Below are 20535 nucleotides of genomic sequence, written 5' to 3' on the forward strand. Positions count from 1 at the left end.
CGAAATAAGCATTTATGGCACCAAAATGAAAGTTGGTCAGATACTCAGGAGAAAACTGTCAGTCATTTTGGAGGGCTCATCTCCACTCAAGTTGAGTTATTAGCTCCATTCCATTGTGCACCTCTTATATTTGCTTTCTGAACCATATGTCCCAGCTACTGATTCTAAATGCTTTCATGGCCTGTCCTTTTGTTAAGGCAAAGTTTGCAGGAGTTGACAAGTGCTGAGAGTCAGAACAGATCGATAAAGGCGTGGTTCCAGTAATGGCTTCATGGGGCTTGGGAGACGGTATCTCACTGTATACATATCCTAGGGCGTTTCCTAACTCACTATGTAGCCCAGACTGTTCTTGAAATCACAGAAAGTCTCCTGCCTTAAGCTCTCTAAGAGATTGATTGGTAAGGCTGACATTCCACCCGCTTCTTCCAAAGGAAGTAGAAAATATAAAGATGCATCCCTTCACAGGTGTACTCTAACTTAAATAAATCCATGATGTTGGAGTTCTCAGAACTCAGGCACTGGAAGCTGAATCAGTGCCCCGCATCTGATTAAGTGAACTCACATGCAGGGTACTCCATCCTCGTTTCAGAGGACCCAGAGATCCTTGCAAGGAGATAAGCGCTCCATCACCAGACTCTTCCTTCCAAAGGGTATGGCAGTGCTTACAGAAATGCGCTCAATCAGCCCATGGACACGCATAGAAAAAAGCTAGAGCCTTGATGTAAAATTAGAGCAAAGCTATGCATAAAATAGGCAGCTACAGAAATTCCATGTGCAAACTTTAGCCAATTGATCATATTTATCTGTTTCCATATATTTATCTTTACCATGTTCTGTAAAGCAGCAATTACCTCAGCAACATTAACTATAATATCGTCTGGACATTTTCCCCCTTTGGATGGTTGGTAGATTTATTCTTTCATGAAGACTGTGCAGAAAATAAAGGCCTGACTTCTGACCTGTGGATGCATAGTTCAGGAAGGACTTGGAGCCTGGCCATTCACTCTGCAGCCCACTGAGCAGTCCATTCCAGAATGGCAGCCGATCATTGTCCTTCATCTTCTCCCATCTCTCTTTGGAAAGACCAGAGGAACTAGCTGGAGAATTAACTCAGCATTAGCTCTTCTATTTTACCTTCTCCCTCATGTATGGTATATATACTTTTTGTTGTATTGTAATACATGGAAAATAAGATTATTATCCTCAATTCTCATTAAGTAGAGAGAATTGAGTGGGAAAACCATTGCCACCAAATTAGTCCCTTCTAAGAAATTCAGGCAAAAATGTGGACAGAAGCAAAATGAAAATCAGAAGCCACCAAAGAGAAACAGAAACTTATGAAACTACCTCAGATGCACCCACAAAAACATACATACATACACATGCAATTTCTTTTTCAACATACAATGCTAAAAGACTATTTTTAAATGAATTCTTTAGGAAGACATTATAAAACTTTCCTTTTTGTAATTAAAAATAGAATCCTGCTATGGAGCCACTTTTTAAAGGTATTTATTTTATTGATTTTTAAATTATATGTCTGTGGAAGGGTGGTGTGTGTATGGGAGTGCTGGTGCCCTTCAAGGTCACAGACTAGGACCTCCAGAGCTGCAGCTTTAGATAATATAATTCTAATTGCAACCAATGAATACATTTTTTCTTGGGATGTAGATCAGTGGGAGAGCCCTTGCTTTCCACCCTTTAGGCACTGGTTTCAATTTTCAGTAATGAAAAGGAGAACAGAGAAAGCAAGGAGTAGGGAGGGGGAGAAAGGAGGGAAGGAAAAGAAGAGGAGGAAGAAGGGAGGTAGAAGAGATAGAGGGATGGGAAAGAAGGAAAAAATTATTATAATGATGTACCATTTCCAATTCATATAAAATATTAAAAATACAATAGTGTTCAACCACTCACAGTCTCAAATATAACTGCTTTGATTAACTGCTTGACCCAGCTCTATAATATTTGTTCTCTATGTTTTGAAAATAATTTTGTTATTCTTTCCAAAGTGACAAGAGAATTACTCATTCTCTCCTCTAGCAATATTAATCTAAGCTTTTATTCCCATGGAAAGGTTGCATGATGTATTATATCTATTATGCCTTGGACTCTTTTCTTTCTTTCTTTTCTTTTTCTTTTTTTCTTAAGAAAGGGTTTGAGGGTCTCATTATGCAACCCTGGCTCACATGGAGCTCACTATTGGACTAGGCTGACCTCCAAGTCACAGAGATCTGCCTGCCTCTGCCTCTTGAGTGCTGAGATTAAAGATGTGTGCTGCCACACAATTTTTTGAAGGGATATCTCTTTAAGGAGAGATCTCTCAGTTTTAGATAGAAAATCATAAGAATTAAACTTTATATGGCTATTGGGATAAATTTTTAGAGTAACTTGAGGTCATGTAGGTTGCAGTGCTTGGGCCAGATTTCATACAGTGCGGCCTGTGGGTGCCTTCTCTCCTGGCTGAGTCTGTACAGTGATGGGTATGCTATTACTGGGAGCTACTGCTATCTGAAGATTCAAGAATATTTAAAAACAAAACTTATGTAAATTTAAATAACTAAACCCAACATAAACGTATAGCCAGTTCATCATTATTTTTAGCTTCATCCCCAACATACTGAACTGACTAACTCTTTCATGCCTCAGCAAAGGAAGCCAAAAGTGTTACATAGTTTTTACTATTTTTCTTTTAAATGTATTTACGTTTGTGTTTTATTTGCTATGAAAACATACACATATATGGGTATATCAAAAACTCTGAATTATTAAAATATGTGTTTTACTCTTGATCATAGCTAAAAGGTCAAGAAGCAGTATATATTTGTTACACACACAAATGTGTGTGTATATGTATATATGTATATATATGTTATGTTATATATATATATATAAATTCATAATACATATTTTTCAATGCTAGAGACTGAACCCAGGGTTTCTCCCATACTAAGCACATGCTCTAACACTGACAGTGTCCTTAGTCTCTGTGGGTCTTACATCATTGAAATGACTCAGTTAGTTTTACTGAATGTATATTTACATAACTATACTAAAAATCAGTAATCCTGTCAACTACTGCATGAACATTCAAATTGTTGAGCTCCCCTAATCTATTAAGGCAAATTTCCCTTCGTGTTTTACACTTTTAATGTAACACTTACCTTCATTATTGGAGTTACACCTACCTCCTTATAGTGTAGGTGAACCCATAAAGGGAAACATAAAACCTCCCCCTTTTTTGCTGTTTTATGAGTCAGGGTCTCCTTGTATGACCTGACTGGCCTTGAACTTGCATTGATCCTAAAATGTCTCTATCTCTTGGCACTGATATTCCATGTAGGCACTAACATTTTGTACTCTTTATCCTAACTCTGACTTGTAATATTTTTACATTCAAAACAGGTAGTTTAGATTTTATTCCTAATCACTAAGTATTTCTTCTTTTAATTAAAAAACATAACAATAAGATTATTCAAAGTCTATAATGACTTTGAAGGTAACACATGTATTTGTACCAGTTTATTCTTGTGGGTTCTTCTAAGGAGAAATCTTGTATATAAAGAACATACGGAGAGGAGACTAACACCAGTGAGATTCTAGACAGGCCAAATCAAGCCAGGTCACACACCAGGCAGAGTGAACCTGAAATTCACACTCTGATCTAGCTGTCTTCAAAACCACTCTCTCTCTCAGTGAGTTGCATAGGGCAGAAAAAGGGCCCACCTCTAGGGTGTGCTCCTGGGCAATGGAAAAATACTCTAACGCTGCTGTTTATTGGAAACAAGAACTAGACAGCACACTCAACACTATTGCCTTCTCCTGCGTTATGTAAGTTAGTTACTGGTGTCTTCAAACGTGCTGAGGTGGGGGCAAGGGAGAACAAATTTGACATGTGGGGTCCTCTCGACTAGAAGGCAAACATAGGTTTCTGGGCCCATAGGGACAGGTTTTTGGCAATGTATTTGTCTTCTCAAAATGAGCCGTTTAGAGAGAAGTAAATGTGTGATTGCCATCGAAATATTTGTTACCTCTTCTGTCCAGGAAAAGTTCATTCAATATTACATGTGATTGAGATTTTTAAATAAAAAAATAAGAAAAAAAATGTGTCTTTGGCATCTTACTCTCAAATTAGCTACTAATAGTTTTTTTGATTAATAATATTCATGTTAGTGAAAAAGGTGGCTTGTTATGTTCCAAATGACAAAAATGGACCATTTATTGGTATATACAACACCATCTGCAATGCCAGTGCATTTGATGACAGGAAGGAGGCAGGATCCTCACCAAAGGCCTGGGATGAATGAATCAGGATAGAGATGGGCTCAGAGGAGGAAGAAAGGTGTCAGGGCCTAATCGTGAGCACTTTCCCTGCTTGAGTTCAGAGCCAATTAGAGAAAGACGGGATGGATCTGCTTTATGCCTTCTGGACTCTGTCAGTAATGACTTCGATTCTGTGTGATTCCATTCTTCTCCTCATAGTAAAGCAAGAACAGACCCATTGCAATGCACTGAGATGGAAGGAGAGAACGGATATGCGCTTCCCGTTGCTAGGCTGGCTTTCAAGAGGAGGGAGGCAGGAGCATACCTGGGCGGGAGCACCTTCTTCACGCTGGACCGAAACCCTCCTTTCCCTGACCCAGGGAAGGTGAGAGAGAGGGAGAGGGGAGAACAGTAGGAAAAGTAGGAGAATGGGGAGTGTGTGCTTTCCCTCACTAGGATTACAGGATTGACAGAAAAGTGAGGTTAGACTAGGAGACACATTTTTATGTTCCCTAAATAGCCACATGGGGGAGAGAGCTTGAAAAAATAAGAGATGATGCCCAACATTCTGAAGATCGTTTTTGGCAGTAGCCTCCTCCCACAAGTGGCAGACTCGATGTTCCCTGTTTCCCCAGATCTCCCCTCCCTGATTCCTTCAGTTATTCTCTTGGTACCTTTCTCCCATTTTTATTAGAAAATGCTGCCTAGCTTTAGAACAAATGCAGGTATGCTTGCTACACAGATTCAGTCCCCACAACACGTTCTATGTCTTTGATAACAGGCACCAGAAGATGTGTGCCTCAGCTACGGGGTGTTACCGTATATCATGAAAAGTCAGACCTCCCTTCCTCCTTAGAATGGCCTCGGACATGAAGGGCATTGTCCATCTCTGTGCACACCTTAGATTGAGCAGTTTGGCCGGTGGTCTGTAGTTACTGACTTCAGCTGGCATTGGGGAATATTGTCTTTAAATCTCTTCCTTCTCATCAGCATTCACAGGAAATGTTTTCATTTATAATATTAACAAAAATAGCAAATTCACCTCTAAAATTACATGTCTTTTACTTAGTAAAGGCAGTTATGTAAAAATATTTCTCTCTGATCATGTAAGAATAAAATGACACCAAACCTTTGTTTCTTCCTCTTTAAGACACATATGAAAAAAAAATTCTTCAGAATAGAACAGGCACAATATAGTATCTAGAGGATGCTTCTGGGGGGTTCTCTGCATCTACCACTCCTTGCACCAAAGCTCTGATGGCCCTGGAGATCTCCAACCATGCCGGCCCCTCATGTTACACATGCCAAATCCTGAGGGTTACTAGGCTTTTCTCCATGCATGCCGAGGCCGCTGGGGTCTTCCCCAGGCATGCTGAGCCCTGAGGGACATGGGGGTCTTCCCCAGGCATGCTGAGCCCTGAGGGACATGGGGGTCTTCTCTTGGCATGCTGAGTCCTGAGGGCCACTGGGGTCTTCTCCTGCACAGCTGAATGCAGGTCTACTGCTCCCTGCAGCAGCAGCACTGAGTTTCGCAGGAAATGGCCACCAAGTGAACACACAAGTCACCTGCCAGTGGAAAATAGTGCTTGCATGCCGCCCTGTCCGGTTTGAGATCCTAGAAGCCTTACAAGAAGCCCTTTCAGGTAGTAATGGTGACTTCTCATGCCTGCTTTACAAGGCTTCATTCTAACTTGATGGAAACCTTTTACAGTTTCTCTTTTCTTCTCTCCTCTCTATGCTTTCCCTCTCTTCCCTTTTCTTTCTTTCCCGTTCAGTTCTGCTCTCTCTGTGTGGCAGCGGGGCTGAGGACAGAACATGGTAGTGCCTGGTCTCCAGCTCAGGGCTACAGTGACAAGCAGCTACCAAAGGAAACCTGTGTGAAATATGTCAGGTTCCTAAGGTTTAAGCAAATAATGTTTTTAAATAAAAACAAGACAAGAGTCGTGAGGATTTCTACTGTTTCACACAGCGATTGAGACTACCCAGGCTCCAAAACTTTCTTAGCTGAAGTAAAACAGCAAGTGTATGGTTAGCAGGAGTTAGCTTTTTGTGTGATCCTATTTGCTTTATGGCAGTAGGTTCGTGTCACATAGACGTCCGTGAATGCCCAGCGATGAGTACTGCCTGAGATGCGGGAGGAATGCAGCTGCTACAGCTGAGAAATGGCCATGCTACCTCCCGGTCCTCAGCAGGGGCAGCGGTCTAGCTGCCTCCTAAACGCCGGGCTACGGCAGCATGGCAACACTCTGTCTCCTAACCGCAGGGCAATTACTTACTGAGTGGGGTTTAGCAAATCCCCCAGCACAAGGACATCCGATAGCTATGATGGAGTGTTCCGCCATTGTCGGTTCAGCAGGCAACTGAATGGCAGTGGCAACTATTTCGCTCAGTTCTCTGCCCACGTTTACTCTTCCAGTCCTCAGAGCCCTTTGCTACTGTGTTTCCTTATTGTTCTGTTTCTAACTGTATCTGCTTAAAGTTTAGTGCACAGGCCTACTTCAGGTAGGCACCTGTGAGAAACAGGGACCTCTCGCAGCGTTCACAGATTTTAAATCAAGAGACCTGAGAATGCTTTTAGATTTTGTCCCTTTGTAATAATCTGTGGCTTCTGTTTGCTGAGTGACTGGAGCGATTTCCGTTTCCTAAAAGGAAAAGGTGATGCCTCTGAACTAAGCTGTCCACTCCCAGGGTAAGCAGCTTCCAAGTCTGGGCTCTGACTGTTTGTTAGATGGCAAAACCTACCACGAAACATCAGTAACTGGTGTGGGAATCCAAGGTGTCATATTCAGTTTCATAGTCTCTTCACTCGACAGAAATGCGTTCTGAGAGGAACCCTCAGCCACAAAGAAAGGAGAAGACGTTGACTGCAGCATCCCTCAGGCACACAGCCACAAAGGTCCGTGTGAGGGAGCCACATCACGCACATTTTGAGCATTCTGAGACTGCACAGCTCCATGTGAGCATGTCTCTCCTTTGCTTTCAAATCCGCGACACCTAAAAATACTCTCTCATCCAGCACTCAAGCTTCAGAATAAAAACGGAGGAGAAAGGAGCCCGCTGATAGATTGTTAGAAATATGGAATAGTTCAAAATATTAATGTAAGGCTAAGGGTGACTGGCTAACAAATGGTACATTTGCTCATTGCTCAACCTGACATAATTAATATTCTAGGTCATGCTTAAGTTCCCATGATGGACGGTCTGAAGGGGGAAATTCAGGACAAATATATATCTATTATATAACTCATTGCCTTTTTTTGACCACTCAGAATCATAGCCTTTAAAAAAAATCAGCTTTCACACCTCATTTGCTGTCTTCACCACCGGGCCACCAGTCAGCAGCCGGGCCTGTTGCAAGGAGGTCAGTGGGAAGCTATTAGCAGAGTTGCCTCCTGAGAGCTCCTAGGCCTTATTGAGTTGAGTGTTAGCATGACAGAACTGCAAATAACTCAGGGTTAGGCTTTTTCCTTTTCTTTCTCTTTTTTTCAAACAGTTAGCACAGATTTCCCCATAGTGTTGGTCACTCTAGGAAATTATTACTGAAAATGAAGTCCCCAAAGCTAGCATGGCAGTGGCCCTTCTAGGCTGTGAGAAATGGGGAAAGTAGAAAATATGCCCTCGTCCCTTCGGGGTTACTGTGTCTTCTGTGTCTCGCAAGAAACATTCTTCTTAACCAGCTTTCAGATATGGAATGTGGCAATTGAGACAGTCATATATTTTTAAGCATTACTTACTTAAAGAAATAATAATTAAATGGAGACCATAGCATTAAATAGGTATTTGCTTGCTGTGGGAGGTCCAGGAAGGCCAGACTGCTTTTACTGAGGTAAGTTAGCTATCATAGTAATTTCTAACATACTGACACCTTGAAGATTTTAAATGATACATTTGAAATTCAATTAAAATATATTTTCTATCTATATTTGATTTAAATTGCAAAGAGAATACACATGAGGAGGTCTCTATATAGTTACAAAGTCTAATTTAAGAAAGCTATCATGTCTCTCAGGCCATTTGCATTTCCCATCTTGCCTATGTATACACGTGCGTGCAGATGCACGAGGAGATCAAGATTCCTAGCGGGGCAAAGTTAATACAGATGCTAGCAGCTGTTCAGGCCAGTGGGAGTCTAAATGGTAAATTACAACCTTTAGCTCAGTTGTGTGAATCTCACAACTTAATCTATAAGGTCGTGGAAATTTGGGCAGTAAAGTAAATTAACAGATTTCCAATTAGACTGCCCCTATCCAAAATGGTATTTGTTCTCTTGTATCTTTTTCAGAGAGCAAATGACATGGTTATTTTATGCCAAAATCATCTTTTTTAATCTAACATTTGTTCTTCCCCCTCATCCTCAGTACATTTTTGATCTAGAAAAGCATTCTAAAAACCATCTGAAGACTTGCCCTCAGCTGAGTGGCCACTAAAGCTCCTATAGACATGCATATGTATGTGTATATGTTCCTTCACTAAAGCTCCTATAGACATGCCTACACATGTGTATATGTTCCTTCACTAAAGCTCCTATAGACATATGTACATGTTCCTTCACTAAAGCTCCTATAGACATATGTACATGTTCCTTCACTAAAGCTCCTATAAACATACATACACAGACAAACATGCACATATGTATATGTTACTTCACTACCGTTTGTTTCTTTCATGTATCCATCCACTTTGTTTTCTATAATGACAAAAATGTGTTACCCTTACACTAAAATACTTTCTGTAACTTAAAAAAATCATTCTAAAATATAGTATCACTCATATTAAGGAGTAAATATCAAAGAAGAAACTATTTGAAAATTGGTTTTAGACATGTGTTTGTGTTAACTTTATTTTATGTACAATAAATTTTAGTCCTTAATTGAAAAGTAGAAAAGTTGGATTTGAGGTGACCCATGTGGGTCTAATCATGGTTCTTTGTAAGTCAATATGAACAGTGTGCTGTAGAAAAAGGTCGCATCGTGAATTCCCTTTTTTCTCGTGTGCTTTCGCTGCTTAGGAAAGCTGGAGTCACAGGACTTGATACATTTTCTGAACGGTTGAGTGTTTAGAGTCATTTATTGTCTACTGCGTACCTTGCATCTTGATAGATTTTGAGGTTGCCAAAATACCAAAGAACTGCCATGCACTCCACTTGCTTGCTGAGGAAAACTGAGACACAAAGATAACTCTGAAATAGCAATTTATGTAATGGATGATGGTGAGCAGAGTGGTACCTCCAGGTTAGAAAGGAAGAATTGGTTCAGGGCTGGGCTGGGTGTAGGATAGGAGCCAACTCTTGCTGAAGTGTTGATTAGAAATGTCAAACTTTTCCTGAATAATTTTCTAAAGATGGCTGCTCTACCTAGTACTACCATGGGACTGCACCTGCGCCAAAGTAATATATGATCAGAGATGTTTATGGATTAATTACAACATAAAAGAAAAGACTATTTCTTTTAGCAATAACAGAACCATTTAATAAATTCTTTATATAGTTCTGTGTCTACAGAGCCACCAATTTTCCATCCTTGAAACTTTTACTTTTCCCTACATATGTGAATTCTCATGAAGGGTATTTATACATGCGCATGTATAGATATGTTCATGTATTTTTATTATGCTTCTGTGGAAATCTAATACTATCAAAATATATTTATATCAAGTAAGGTTCTCTACAGTTTGTGATTCAAATAACAGGAGGTTTCTACAAAACGGACATCCGCTGCACTTGAACGTCATTTTTGTCCTATGTCACGTGTGCAGCCTCTACAGCCCAGCAGATGCTATGCCCAGTCTCCACTGTTCTGTGCAGCATGTGACAGAGCCATCACGGAGCAGCAAGGCCAACATGGCACTGCAGAAGCAGGACACCTGATGTCCCGTTCATTTCCGTGAGCATCCCATATGGATGTGAAGTCCAAATACAGGACTCAAAGTTAACACTATCAAACTTATTCAGACATTTCACATTTGCCTTCGCGTAAAAGATGGTACGGCTTACAGATAGACTTTAAAGCTTATCTCCCAAGAATACAAAATGGATGACTTAAGATCCCACTGTAATTTTCCTCAAATACAATTTCAGACTGAGTTTTAAAAACATACTTACTCTGCAATCCTTAAAATCGCTAAGATTATTGGTCTAAACCAGATCCAAAGGGTCAGTATTCTTTTAATTCCCCTCTGGTAAGCCCAGCCCTGATTAAGCAGCAGAGTTGAAGTTTCAACTATTTTTCCCTTAAATGCATGACAGTTTAACTTCATATTAAAATTAAGAGTTGTTCTTCTTTAGGTTCCAGGTATATACAATTCACCTTTCCGAAAACAGCCTGACCCTTGGGAGCTGCGGTTACAGAAGGCAAAGCCGTTAATGCACCAACCAGAAACTGCAGTGACGACCAGATCCCACCGTAGCCTCAGTAGCTGGCTGGCCTGCACCAGTGCCCGCTCCTTTCCGCAGTCGGCAAGTCTGCCACCTATCAACAGGAAGCAGTGCCAGGTACCAAGCGACCCCACGGGAATCCGTCTTTAATTTCTTACCCTCACTCTTCCCCTAGCCTCTTACTGTGCTATAGTATACGCATAATGATGTTTGTTAATGTCGTCATCTTTCAACACACCTTTCTAGCGCATCGGGCTCGTGAGCACCGTTGTCTGACCACTATTGTCACCACAGACAGCTCCTCCTCGCCAACCTCAGGCTCTTCAAAATGCTCTCCATTTCTCTTCTGTGTCCCATCATGGCCTGTTTCTCATGTCAAAGTATACTAAGACCTGTCAAAATATGTCAGAATGCCATTCCTTTCATATATATATATATATATATATATATATATATATATTTCCATCACATGTGTGTGCCCAAATCTTTATCCATCCATGACTCAAAAGACATGATCACTTTATGTTAGCTACTTTAAAAATACCTTGCAAACCTGATAAACCTGATACCACATTTTTTGACTACACACTACTAAGTCAAATGGCTTGAAAGTGAGTTTTTTTTGTTTCTTTTTTTTTTTTTGGTCCCATGGCAAATGTTTTACTCTTTCCATGGTGTTGTATGATTAAAATTCCTTTGTTTTGTGAAAGAAAAGTTCTTTATTTATAAAGACTTAACTTTAAATTTGAAATATCTCATGATAACCTTGTTGCCAAAAAAGTAGGTAAGTGGTCTGCCTATTTTGGACATCCTACTGAGTGTGGGTTTAGAATACAGGTTATTGTACAAATACTGGGCTGTTTTATGTGAATTGTTACAGTAGCACCCGCTGTAATCCATTATTGCTGGAAATATGTCTAGTGCTATGCAATAGACTTAACATAACCTCTCCTCCGATGATACACGTAATGTTTGAAATATGACTTCCATTTGAATCATTTAAAAAGTGCCAGTTTGACATTTGGAGACACCCCAAAGACTCACAGCACAGACAACCAGGAAATCTTGACTGTATCTGGATTGTGATAGAGTTAGGTAGGAAAAGTCCTTCCTGGGCTGCAGGGTAGACTTTTAGACAGGGAAGGATATTTGTCATGATCCTAAAAGCCCCATTGTCCCGGAAGGGACAACTCTGTGAACCCTTCAGTATTTCAACTGCAGATGGCAGCTGCCTGTGGCTAGCGTCAGTCGGCAGCTGGGTTTGACCCTGAAGAGTAACTAACCCTCTGCACATTGGCTCCCTCCACAGGCTTGCTTGAATATCAGGTACCAGAAAGAGAGAACAGAAAGGCCTAAACCAAAATGCATTTGCCTTTCCATAGCATCCCTAGGGTAGTGCCTCTGAATCTAGTTTTCTCATGAGTGTTGTCAGGGGTCACCCAGGCTGTGGCTTCCTCTGAAGGCTTGGATGGGCTGTAAGGAGAGGAGGCAAAGAGATCCCCTTGCTCAGTTCTGTCATCCCCAAGGCTAGCTGCTGCCATGTTGTTGTCCTTCCTCATAGTGTCAACCTCACAAAGTTGCCCCACGGCATGGCTACTGGCTTCCTTCAAAGGGAACCATCCTGCAGAAGGGGGAGATGCTTTCGAAACAGAAGCCAGAACTGATATCCCATGACCATTGCCCTGTTTTGTCTATTTAAGATGAGTAGACCTGTTTCCATTCAAGGGCAGGAGACCACCCAGAACAGCGGAGAGCTTGAAGCAGAGCCTATTGGAGACACCTTGGAGACTTTCCATGCCTGACACCTGGTGGGCCTCTCAGTCAGATCACTTGCATCCTACTGTGTTAGAACTTCCTACATTGCTATAATTATCTGGGATGTATTTCTGTTCTCTGTAATTACACCCTCAGTTGCCTTTATTTCAATATTTTCCTCTCAAGCCTGCTAACAAAACAAGCACTATTAGCTGTTAATTTTATGACATCTTAGAGGGATCCTGGTTTGTTTATTTATCTCTTAGCTCTTTGTTCTTTTGCAGGGGGCAGAATTCATCTCCCAAATCACACATGGAGTCTCATTCTTATAGATGTCTGGCCGTACCTTGGCTTGTTTCTAGCCAGCTTTCTTAAATTATCTTGTCTATCTGTTGCCTCTGGGCTTTTACCTTTCTCTATTTCTGTACACCTTTTCTTTCTTACTTACTCTGGCACTGGTTGTGTACCTGGGTGGTTGGCCCCTTTTTCCCTTGCTGCTTGTTTTCTCTTCCTGTCTTTCTTTTTCTCATCATTTATTCTGTTTCCCAGCCCCACCTATCCTTTCTCCTGCCTTCCTACTGGCCATTCAGCTCTTTTTAGACCATCGGGTGTTTTAGACAGGCAAAGAATCACAGCTTCACAGTTAAACAAATCCAACATAGAAGAATGCAACACATTTTTGCATCATTAAAACAAATGTTCCACAACATAAACAAATATAGCACATCTTAAAACAGTATTCCACAACAGGAATCATAAAACACCTCTGCTGCTATATACATTCTGTTCCCTTCTCACTTCTTCTAGTCTCTTTTCTTGTTTTTCTCTCTCATTTAATTTCTTATCATTTTTCCATTCCTTTTTCCTTCTCTCCTTTACCTCACAGCCTTCTCTTACTCTGCACACACTGCCCAAGCTCTTTCTCACCTCCTTCTTTCATCTTAACATTTTTCTTTTCTTTTTGTTTGTCTTGTTTCTTCTTTTGTGTCCTCTCTTCCCTCTACCCTCGTGTCTTTCTTTTTATGCACAGCAGGATTGTTGTTTATTCATTGGCTAAGCAACATTTCTTCTATTCAATAATAAAAGGGTCAATACATTGAGGATGTTTAAGACCACCCAGATGCCAATGTGTGAACACAGCATTTGGGATTTGGATGCTAATTTCTTGAATGCCTGGGACAACTCTACTAAGTTAAAAATATTCATTATTAAACTTGAATAAACACTTTGAAATAAAGGATAACTATGTAGTCACATTGACTGTAGAACAGAAATGTGCTTGATTTTCATAGCCAAGACCTGGATGGAGGCAAGGCAAAATTAAACCCTGCAAAGTTACAGCTGAGAACACAAGGACCCATAGGATCAGGTTGAGCCTTAGATAGCCACACATTCCAGGAATTGTTGGTTAAAGAAATGATGATGAAAATATCTAAAATTTGAAGTTATTTCCAAAATATATTAACTTGTGTCACTTCAGGAACAAATGGGACAGGATATACCTCAGCTCTTAAACAGAAGCTGTGGCAAAGAAGAGTCAGCATCTGTCCAGTTTACTCACTAAAGAGGTGCACCATTGAGCTCTAAGGCAAAATGCTGATTGGGATGGAACAGGAGACTGACAGGGTGCAAAAAGCTCTGGTCCATTCTCATGATGCTATTGCTTAAATAAGGTTCCTCTGACAGCCCTGTACTCGAGAGCTAGTGAATTCCAGACAAGTGTAGTAAGGGAGATTGGAGATTGAGGAAGGTGTGTGTGTGTGTGTGCGTGTGTGTGTGTGTGTGTGTGTGTGTTTTCCAACAGAGGTTTAAAGCATCTGCTGGCCTTGTCCATTTCAGCTTCTGAACTTTTGTTTCTTTGATGGTTCTTTTGTCCCAAATGCTTTTGAATTCTATTTTTGTAACAAATAAGAACCTGCCAATTTTGAGATGCAGCATGTCTTTAAGGCCACATGGAGTGTTAGTCTCACATCCTAAAGGAAGTCCTGAGCCCAGTTCTCACTCTGACACACCCAGTGAAGACAGGCCCACAGGAGTGACTGGCACTTAGTTCCCAACCAAATACCAATTCTTTCACCATTGTATTTGACAAAGCGCAAAGCGTTCAGTTTAAGACTCTTGACTCCTTGATTACAGATTGAAATCATGATCGTGTGTCTTTAAAAAGCAAACTTCCAATACAAATCCACTAACCCCTTCCAAATATAGTAATCCTCCTGTCCAGCTGCGGAAAGTACTAGATGATACTGATCTGCCATTTGTGTTATTTACGGTCCATGACTTTTATGGTAACTGGTTCCTATTATTGGTTTCTATTAATGTAAAACATAAGTGAACATAAATGAGGCGTGAATCATTTCTTTTTATTAGCCCCACAGTCTTCACTCGGCACTCGCAGAGGCTCCAGCTGCGACTTCTTAGTAATAACCCATCTAAAGGAGACAGTTTCAAGAATAAGGAATGAGATTAGAAATCTTTGTCCATTTTGTATTATTCCTCTCTAAAACAGGGGTGAAAAGATATAAAACAGTATGTCGTTAGCGACACAGCAAATGCCTAAGCTGCCTTTGGCTTGCCTGTGAACATCATGATGCTGGCTGGCCAGCCAGTGCACTCTGGTGCCTTGTGCCTTATCTTACTCTACAGGAGGCTGTGCAGAGAGTCACTCAGGTTCGTCTGTGCACTCTTTCCTCTTTTAGTTTTAGTCCTGAAAGACTACCTTTAGTTCTGGAACCAATGAGCATCCGAATTCAGATAGAACAAGGATGGTCAGTGGGGCATTTTATGTTTCAGAAACCAACAAGTAAATACAGTATTTGGCACCCACATAAAGGCTTTTGGAAAGTTAATGCTCATAATCTTTTCTTGTCTTTACTAACTTAAAAAGGGGAAGCACACACTTCAGTTGTGTTGGAAGAAGGGTGCCTGTAAAGTTACAATGTAAAGCAACCTAGAACCATAGGTTTGCTAGCCCACATGTGAGAACCTTCTCAACATGGTGGGATATGTCTGCCCAGTCTAAAACAGTTTTAAGACAATCACTTTCATGAGAGAAGACAGTTCCAGAAGATAAGTGATATTCTTGTTTGTTTGGTTTTGTTGTTGTTGTTGTTGTTTTGAGACAGGGTTTCTCTGTGTAGCCCAGGCTGTCCTGAAACTTGCTCTATCGACCGGATTGGCCTTGAATTCAGAGATTTGCCTGTGTCTGCCTCCCAAGTGCTGGTATTATAGGTGTGTGCCACCATTGCCTGGCTGATACTCTTGTTCTTTTATTTGCTTGTTTTATTTCTCAGAAAAATGTTTTAAAAATAATTAAATAAGCTTGTTCTATTTTGTAGAAGTTCAGCACTGCAGTTGTTACTGTGTCGAAACTCTTCCATAGTGAAACGCATTTGTCCTCCTGTCTTGTCAGGGACCCTTCCGAGACATCAGTGAAGTCCTGCATCAGCGTTACAAGCCTTTGGAGCCCACCCTGAGGGTGGCAGAGCCCATCAACCACTTAGAGCTGGCCAGAGAGGCATTTAAGCAAGATGAACGGATGCGCAACGTGAACGACAAGATGTGAGTGCTTAGCTGAATTGTCTTTGCTGATTCAAACCTTCCAGTACTTCTCGTTAACCTAATTTTATAGAGAATGCTTTCCTTTGTGCAGAAAAGCAAAGTCGCTCTTTGCCTATTCAGTGACAATCATATTACAGCATACAATGATGTAAGTGAGGGCAATATTGATGGTAGAATGTATATACACCACTCACGGGGAAAATGTGAATCTATATGCCACTCCCTAAATTATATTTGTGTGTGCGCTTCTCCAAGGAGAGGAATACCAGTGGTGTTTTCAGAGGGAAAAAACAGCTGTACACATCTGCAGCTAGAATTTTTACGTGACTAACGAATGGTTTCAAAATAACACAGTAGAGCGAGCATGTCTCCTGTGGACTAGATGTGCCTGAAGACAACAGTGCACCACGGTGTCTTCAATCAGGTGCAGGGGAAGAGGCGAGTTCAGACCGAGGAGAATAAGTAAAACCATAGAGGCTGATCTGTCAGCATTTCCAGTGTAAATTATTTTAACAGCCTTAGTGACTTAGGTCTTAACACATAACATCTTTCTCTTTGATGTTCCCTTTCTCTTAAGGTGCTTTGTCCACAATAGAGTCATGTGTAATTTATAATGGACCATTGTAAATCCAGAATGGTCTTATTGTTATTATTGTTATTATCCTAGACTGTCTTGTGTAATCATTATTGCAGTGTATCTTGGTATTATTTTAGTGTTTCGTGTGCTAAATGATAATGGTAATAATATAAGTGATTTTAATTATAATGTAATAATTTAGTATGATATAAATTACTACTATAAATTCCTATGTAATAGCATACTATAATATGTAAGTGCCATATACAATAACTACTAACCATCACTGTATGTCACATGGTAATAACTTATATAATAGTAATTACAAATGCATTAAAATATGTTGTATAAAGAAACAAGCATGACATTTCTCCTTCATAGTGGGTTTTTGATCATTTTACCAGTCAAGAAATATACATATGACTCTTTAGGATAAAGAAATTTTAAACAAATATTGAAAAATAAAAATGTTCACAAGCTGAAAACTAAAAAGGTCAATGCCTCCAAAGGAATTGTCTAGGTTTTATTTTAGAGCGACTGCTAGTGATGAAAATAGCTATAGTATGTTTAGTAGATGTTTTCAGTTTCTGATCAAATGTATCAAAAATAAAAAATTACCTTGAACAATATTAGTTTGGGGAAAATACATATATTTACCACAGAAATTACATAAGATTCTGTGGCTCAAATTTAGGCAAAATATATGAGCTTAGTTATGAATACTAGAGGTATGTCCTAAAATTCTTTTGCTTTTAATTTGAGATGGGGCCTCACTGTGTAGCCCAGGCTGGCCCTAACCTTGGCACCTTCTTGCTTGTCCTTGCCTCTGCTGGTTTTTGGTATACCACTACACCTAGCTCAGAATTACTCTTCTGTTTCAACAAGACAAAGTTTATGAAAGGGAAGACTCCTTACCAAAATAATTGATACTGTTGCTTACCCCATGGGTGCTCCTGGAGGGTCAATGCTCTTCACGCTTATCATGAATTCTCTTGATCAGCCTTGCAAGATCAAGCATCAGTGTTATCCCCAAAGGAATGTGCTTGATCTCCCCATAGACCACCTGTAAGTAACACGTGTCCCTGTGATCTCATGAAGACCCTTCATGCTGAAGCATTTGGATACTTAACAGGACTTCTGAGATTAGCAAGCCTGTCAGAAACAAGCTAAGTCAGAATTGCTGAAGATTCACTGAGTTCAGACCACTTACGTTTTTGGCAGCTTATGTAAGCAACTGCTTCCGGTACTTAGCCCACGGTTTGTTCCATTGTAGTAGGCTTGAAATATTGATGCTTTGTAACTTATTCTGAAACAAATGCATCTTTGTATGGTGGATAACCCACAAGTATATTATGTATAGAAATGTTAGAGCTAGGCTTTACATCTCTGTTAATGATAATTTTATGATGAAATCATAGAAAGAAATTTACACTGACATAGAGATGTATGTTTTAAATATGGAGGACCCACTTCCTACATTAACAATTTCTTCCTACATTAGCAATCTCCAGAAGTCAGAGGCAGGATGCTTGTTACAGTCTGAGGCTTGTTCACTGACCATCTGTTCCAGTCAGGAAAGACAGAGCCTTATTTCTGCTCTCGAGGGCTAGAGACATAGCGCTGCACTGATGCTCAGTGCTCTTTGCTTTTGTGTTGCCCTGAAGATGACATTGCATTTTATCAGGAGGAATTCGAATGATGCAAGCTCAAACCTTGCCCCATCCCCAACATCAGCAGTGTGCTCTTAAGACTCTTTGGACAGTAATTTCACCATGCCATGCCTCTATTTCCCTGTCTGTCAGATAGATAGAAATGTTATCTTAAAAAATTATATTGAGACCCAGTAATTTAGAAGAATCTAAATTAAAAAATAATTATTAACAATCAGGACTGGGGAAAATTGTTTAGTGGGCAGTAATATTTGCTGCATAATAAGAGTTCCAGAGTTCAAATCCCCCAGCACACATGCTAGAAAAATGACTGTGTGTAAGCTTCCGCACTTTTCTGTGGACACCCGAACCTCGAAACAGGCGCGCGCTTTCCTGACTCGAGCCCACGAGAAAGGACGCATGTCCTAGGGGTTTGAACAGACGACACACACACAAAGAGACCGGCTCATCTGCCAAAGAGCAAGTGGCAAATGGCAGCTTTATTAAGCATAAGTCGGATATATATACTGTGGGGCAAAAGGACACCAGCCCCCCATCAGGATCAAGGAAAGAGAAAAGTCAGGGGGCCGCACCCAAGGTCGGAGAGCAGCTGAACAGAGAAAAGAGGAAGCCAGGTGGGCGTGCTCAGGCTCAGAGAAAAGCTGACCCAGGAACCTTGCCTGCGGGTGAGAACCTTGCTTGCAGATGGAATTACCATGACAGTAGAGGGAGAGTTCTCTCTAAGCTACACCCTTGGGCCGTAGGTGAAATTAACATAACAGGAGAGGGCAGTTCTATGCTATACCCTCAAGCTGATGCAGTGGAACCAGGAAGCAGAACAGCCCTGCAAAGCGCCTCGGGGAAAAATAGGGAACCTGTGCACCTACAACTGTGTGCATCTGTAACCCTACATTTGAGGGACAGAAAGGAGATCACCGAGATCATTTCTGCCAGTCTAGTTTCAGGTTCAGCAAGACACCCTGTTTCAAGGGAATAGGCAGAAAGGACATCCAGTATCTTCTTCTGGCATCCACAAACACACATAGGTACATACACCCACACATACAATTGCACATACATCTGTCAGACACACACTTTGCATATGCACGACAGCTCTTCAAGAATTGGGAGGAAGTTACATTACAAGCACGGGCTTGCTCCACACACTACTCTAATTTACAGGGCTCCAGAAACTTTAACCACTTTCTCAGCTCAAGAAGTTTCATCTGACCCCAGATCTATAAATATGTTTGTATACAGAAAACTGATGGTAAATCACAACAGAATTTATTTTTAAAATAATTTTATACATGCAATTTGCCACATATTAAACGTTAGGCAAGCTGGATTTAATGAGATGGAAGTGCTTGTTTATTTTTATGTAGAGAATTAAGTCTTGGTTGAATATTTGAGTCTGCAGGAAACAGAGCATCTTCAGCATTTTTCCAAGTTGATTGGCAGTTTGATTTTCAAATCCTCAGTGCTGACCTTACATAAACACATAGTACAAAATGGCAGAAGTTTAGCTGAAACCATTTCAACAGCCAATGGGAATGGTCTTAATCCCAAGCTAAATTCATGAAATACTTCTTAAATGAAACTTCAGCAACTAAAACAGTAATTTTCAAAATCAAACATTTTAGCACCTCACAATGCAGAGATACATGAATTTGATGCTTACATATGGAGAAATTTTCTGTACACAAATAGTACAAGTCTTTGTTCTCCAGAGCCTGCAGTCATGAGTCTGGAGAAGGAACTAGAAATGAAGTGGTGGTTGACAGGGAAGGGAGACCAGGCAGAGTAGTAGGGGAGCAAAAAAAATGTTTGTGCACACGTGTGACATTGTTAGCACAATTAGAGAAAAAGTCTGGAAGGAGGTCAGAAAGGGCTTTGTTTTCAGGAATTAAATCATGGTGACAGATTGAGTGGAAATCTTTGTATGGATGGGACACATTTTCAATTCATAACAGAACAGTCTTAAGTCAGAGCTGAGATGTCTCAGGCAGTGTTTGTTGGGATCCAACGGCACTCAGTGAGGTGAATGTGCCCTCCTTAAATGTGGGTAGCTCCATCCCGTGTATGGGGTCCCAAAATGAATGTAAAAGGAGACTGTCCATGCAGCGTGACCAGCTCCCTCACATGGCTGCTGCCTTGATATCCCCACCATGAGGGACTACATGCTGAACCTGTGAGCCCAAATTGTGAGTGGGTTTGGTCACCGTGGAAGGGCAGGTCACGGACAATGGTGCTTTAGAAGGACGACTGTGTTTAGTGGAGCTGGTCTGTAGAGGACTACAGTAGCGCTGTTGGGAGGTGGGGGCTTCGGCTGATCACAGGCATCAGTCTCATATAAATATAAT

At 40.7% G+C, this 20535-nt stretch overlaps 1 protein-coding gene across 4 annotated transcripts in view; it reads left to right on the plus strand.

Moving 5' to 3' along the window:
* The window catches only part of Spata17 (spermatogenesis associated 17), a 166409-nt gene that overhangs the window by 88347 nt on the left and 57527 nt on the right, over positions 1-20535 (plus strand). For all 4 annotated transcript variants that reach the window (XM_087906042.1, XM_087906043.1, XM_087906045.1 and 1 more), the window contains 2 exons: positions 10541-10747; positions 15798-15946. In XM_087906042.1, the coding sequence (XP_087762168.1) occupies positions 10541-10747; positions 15798-15946 (356 nt within the window). The remainder of the gene's footprint in view (positions 1-10540; positions 10748-15797; positions 15947-20535) is intronic.

Source organism: Myodes glareolus, chromosome 5 (assembly GCF_982192425.1).
Source record: "Myodes glareolus chromosome 5, mMyoGla1.1, whole genome shotgun sequence".
Taxonomy (NCBI): domain Eukaryota; kingdom Metazoa; phylum Chordata; class Mammalia; order Rodentia; family Cricetidae; genus Myodes; species Myodes glareolus.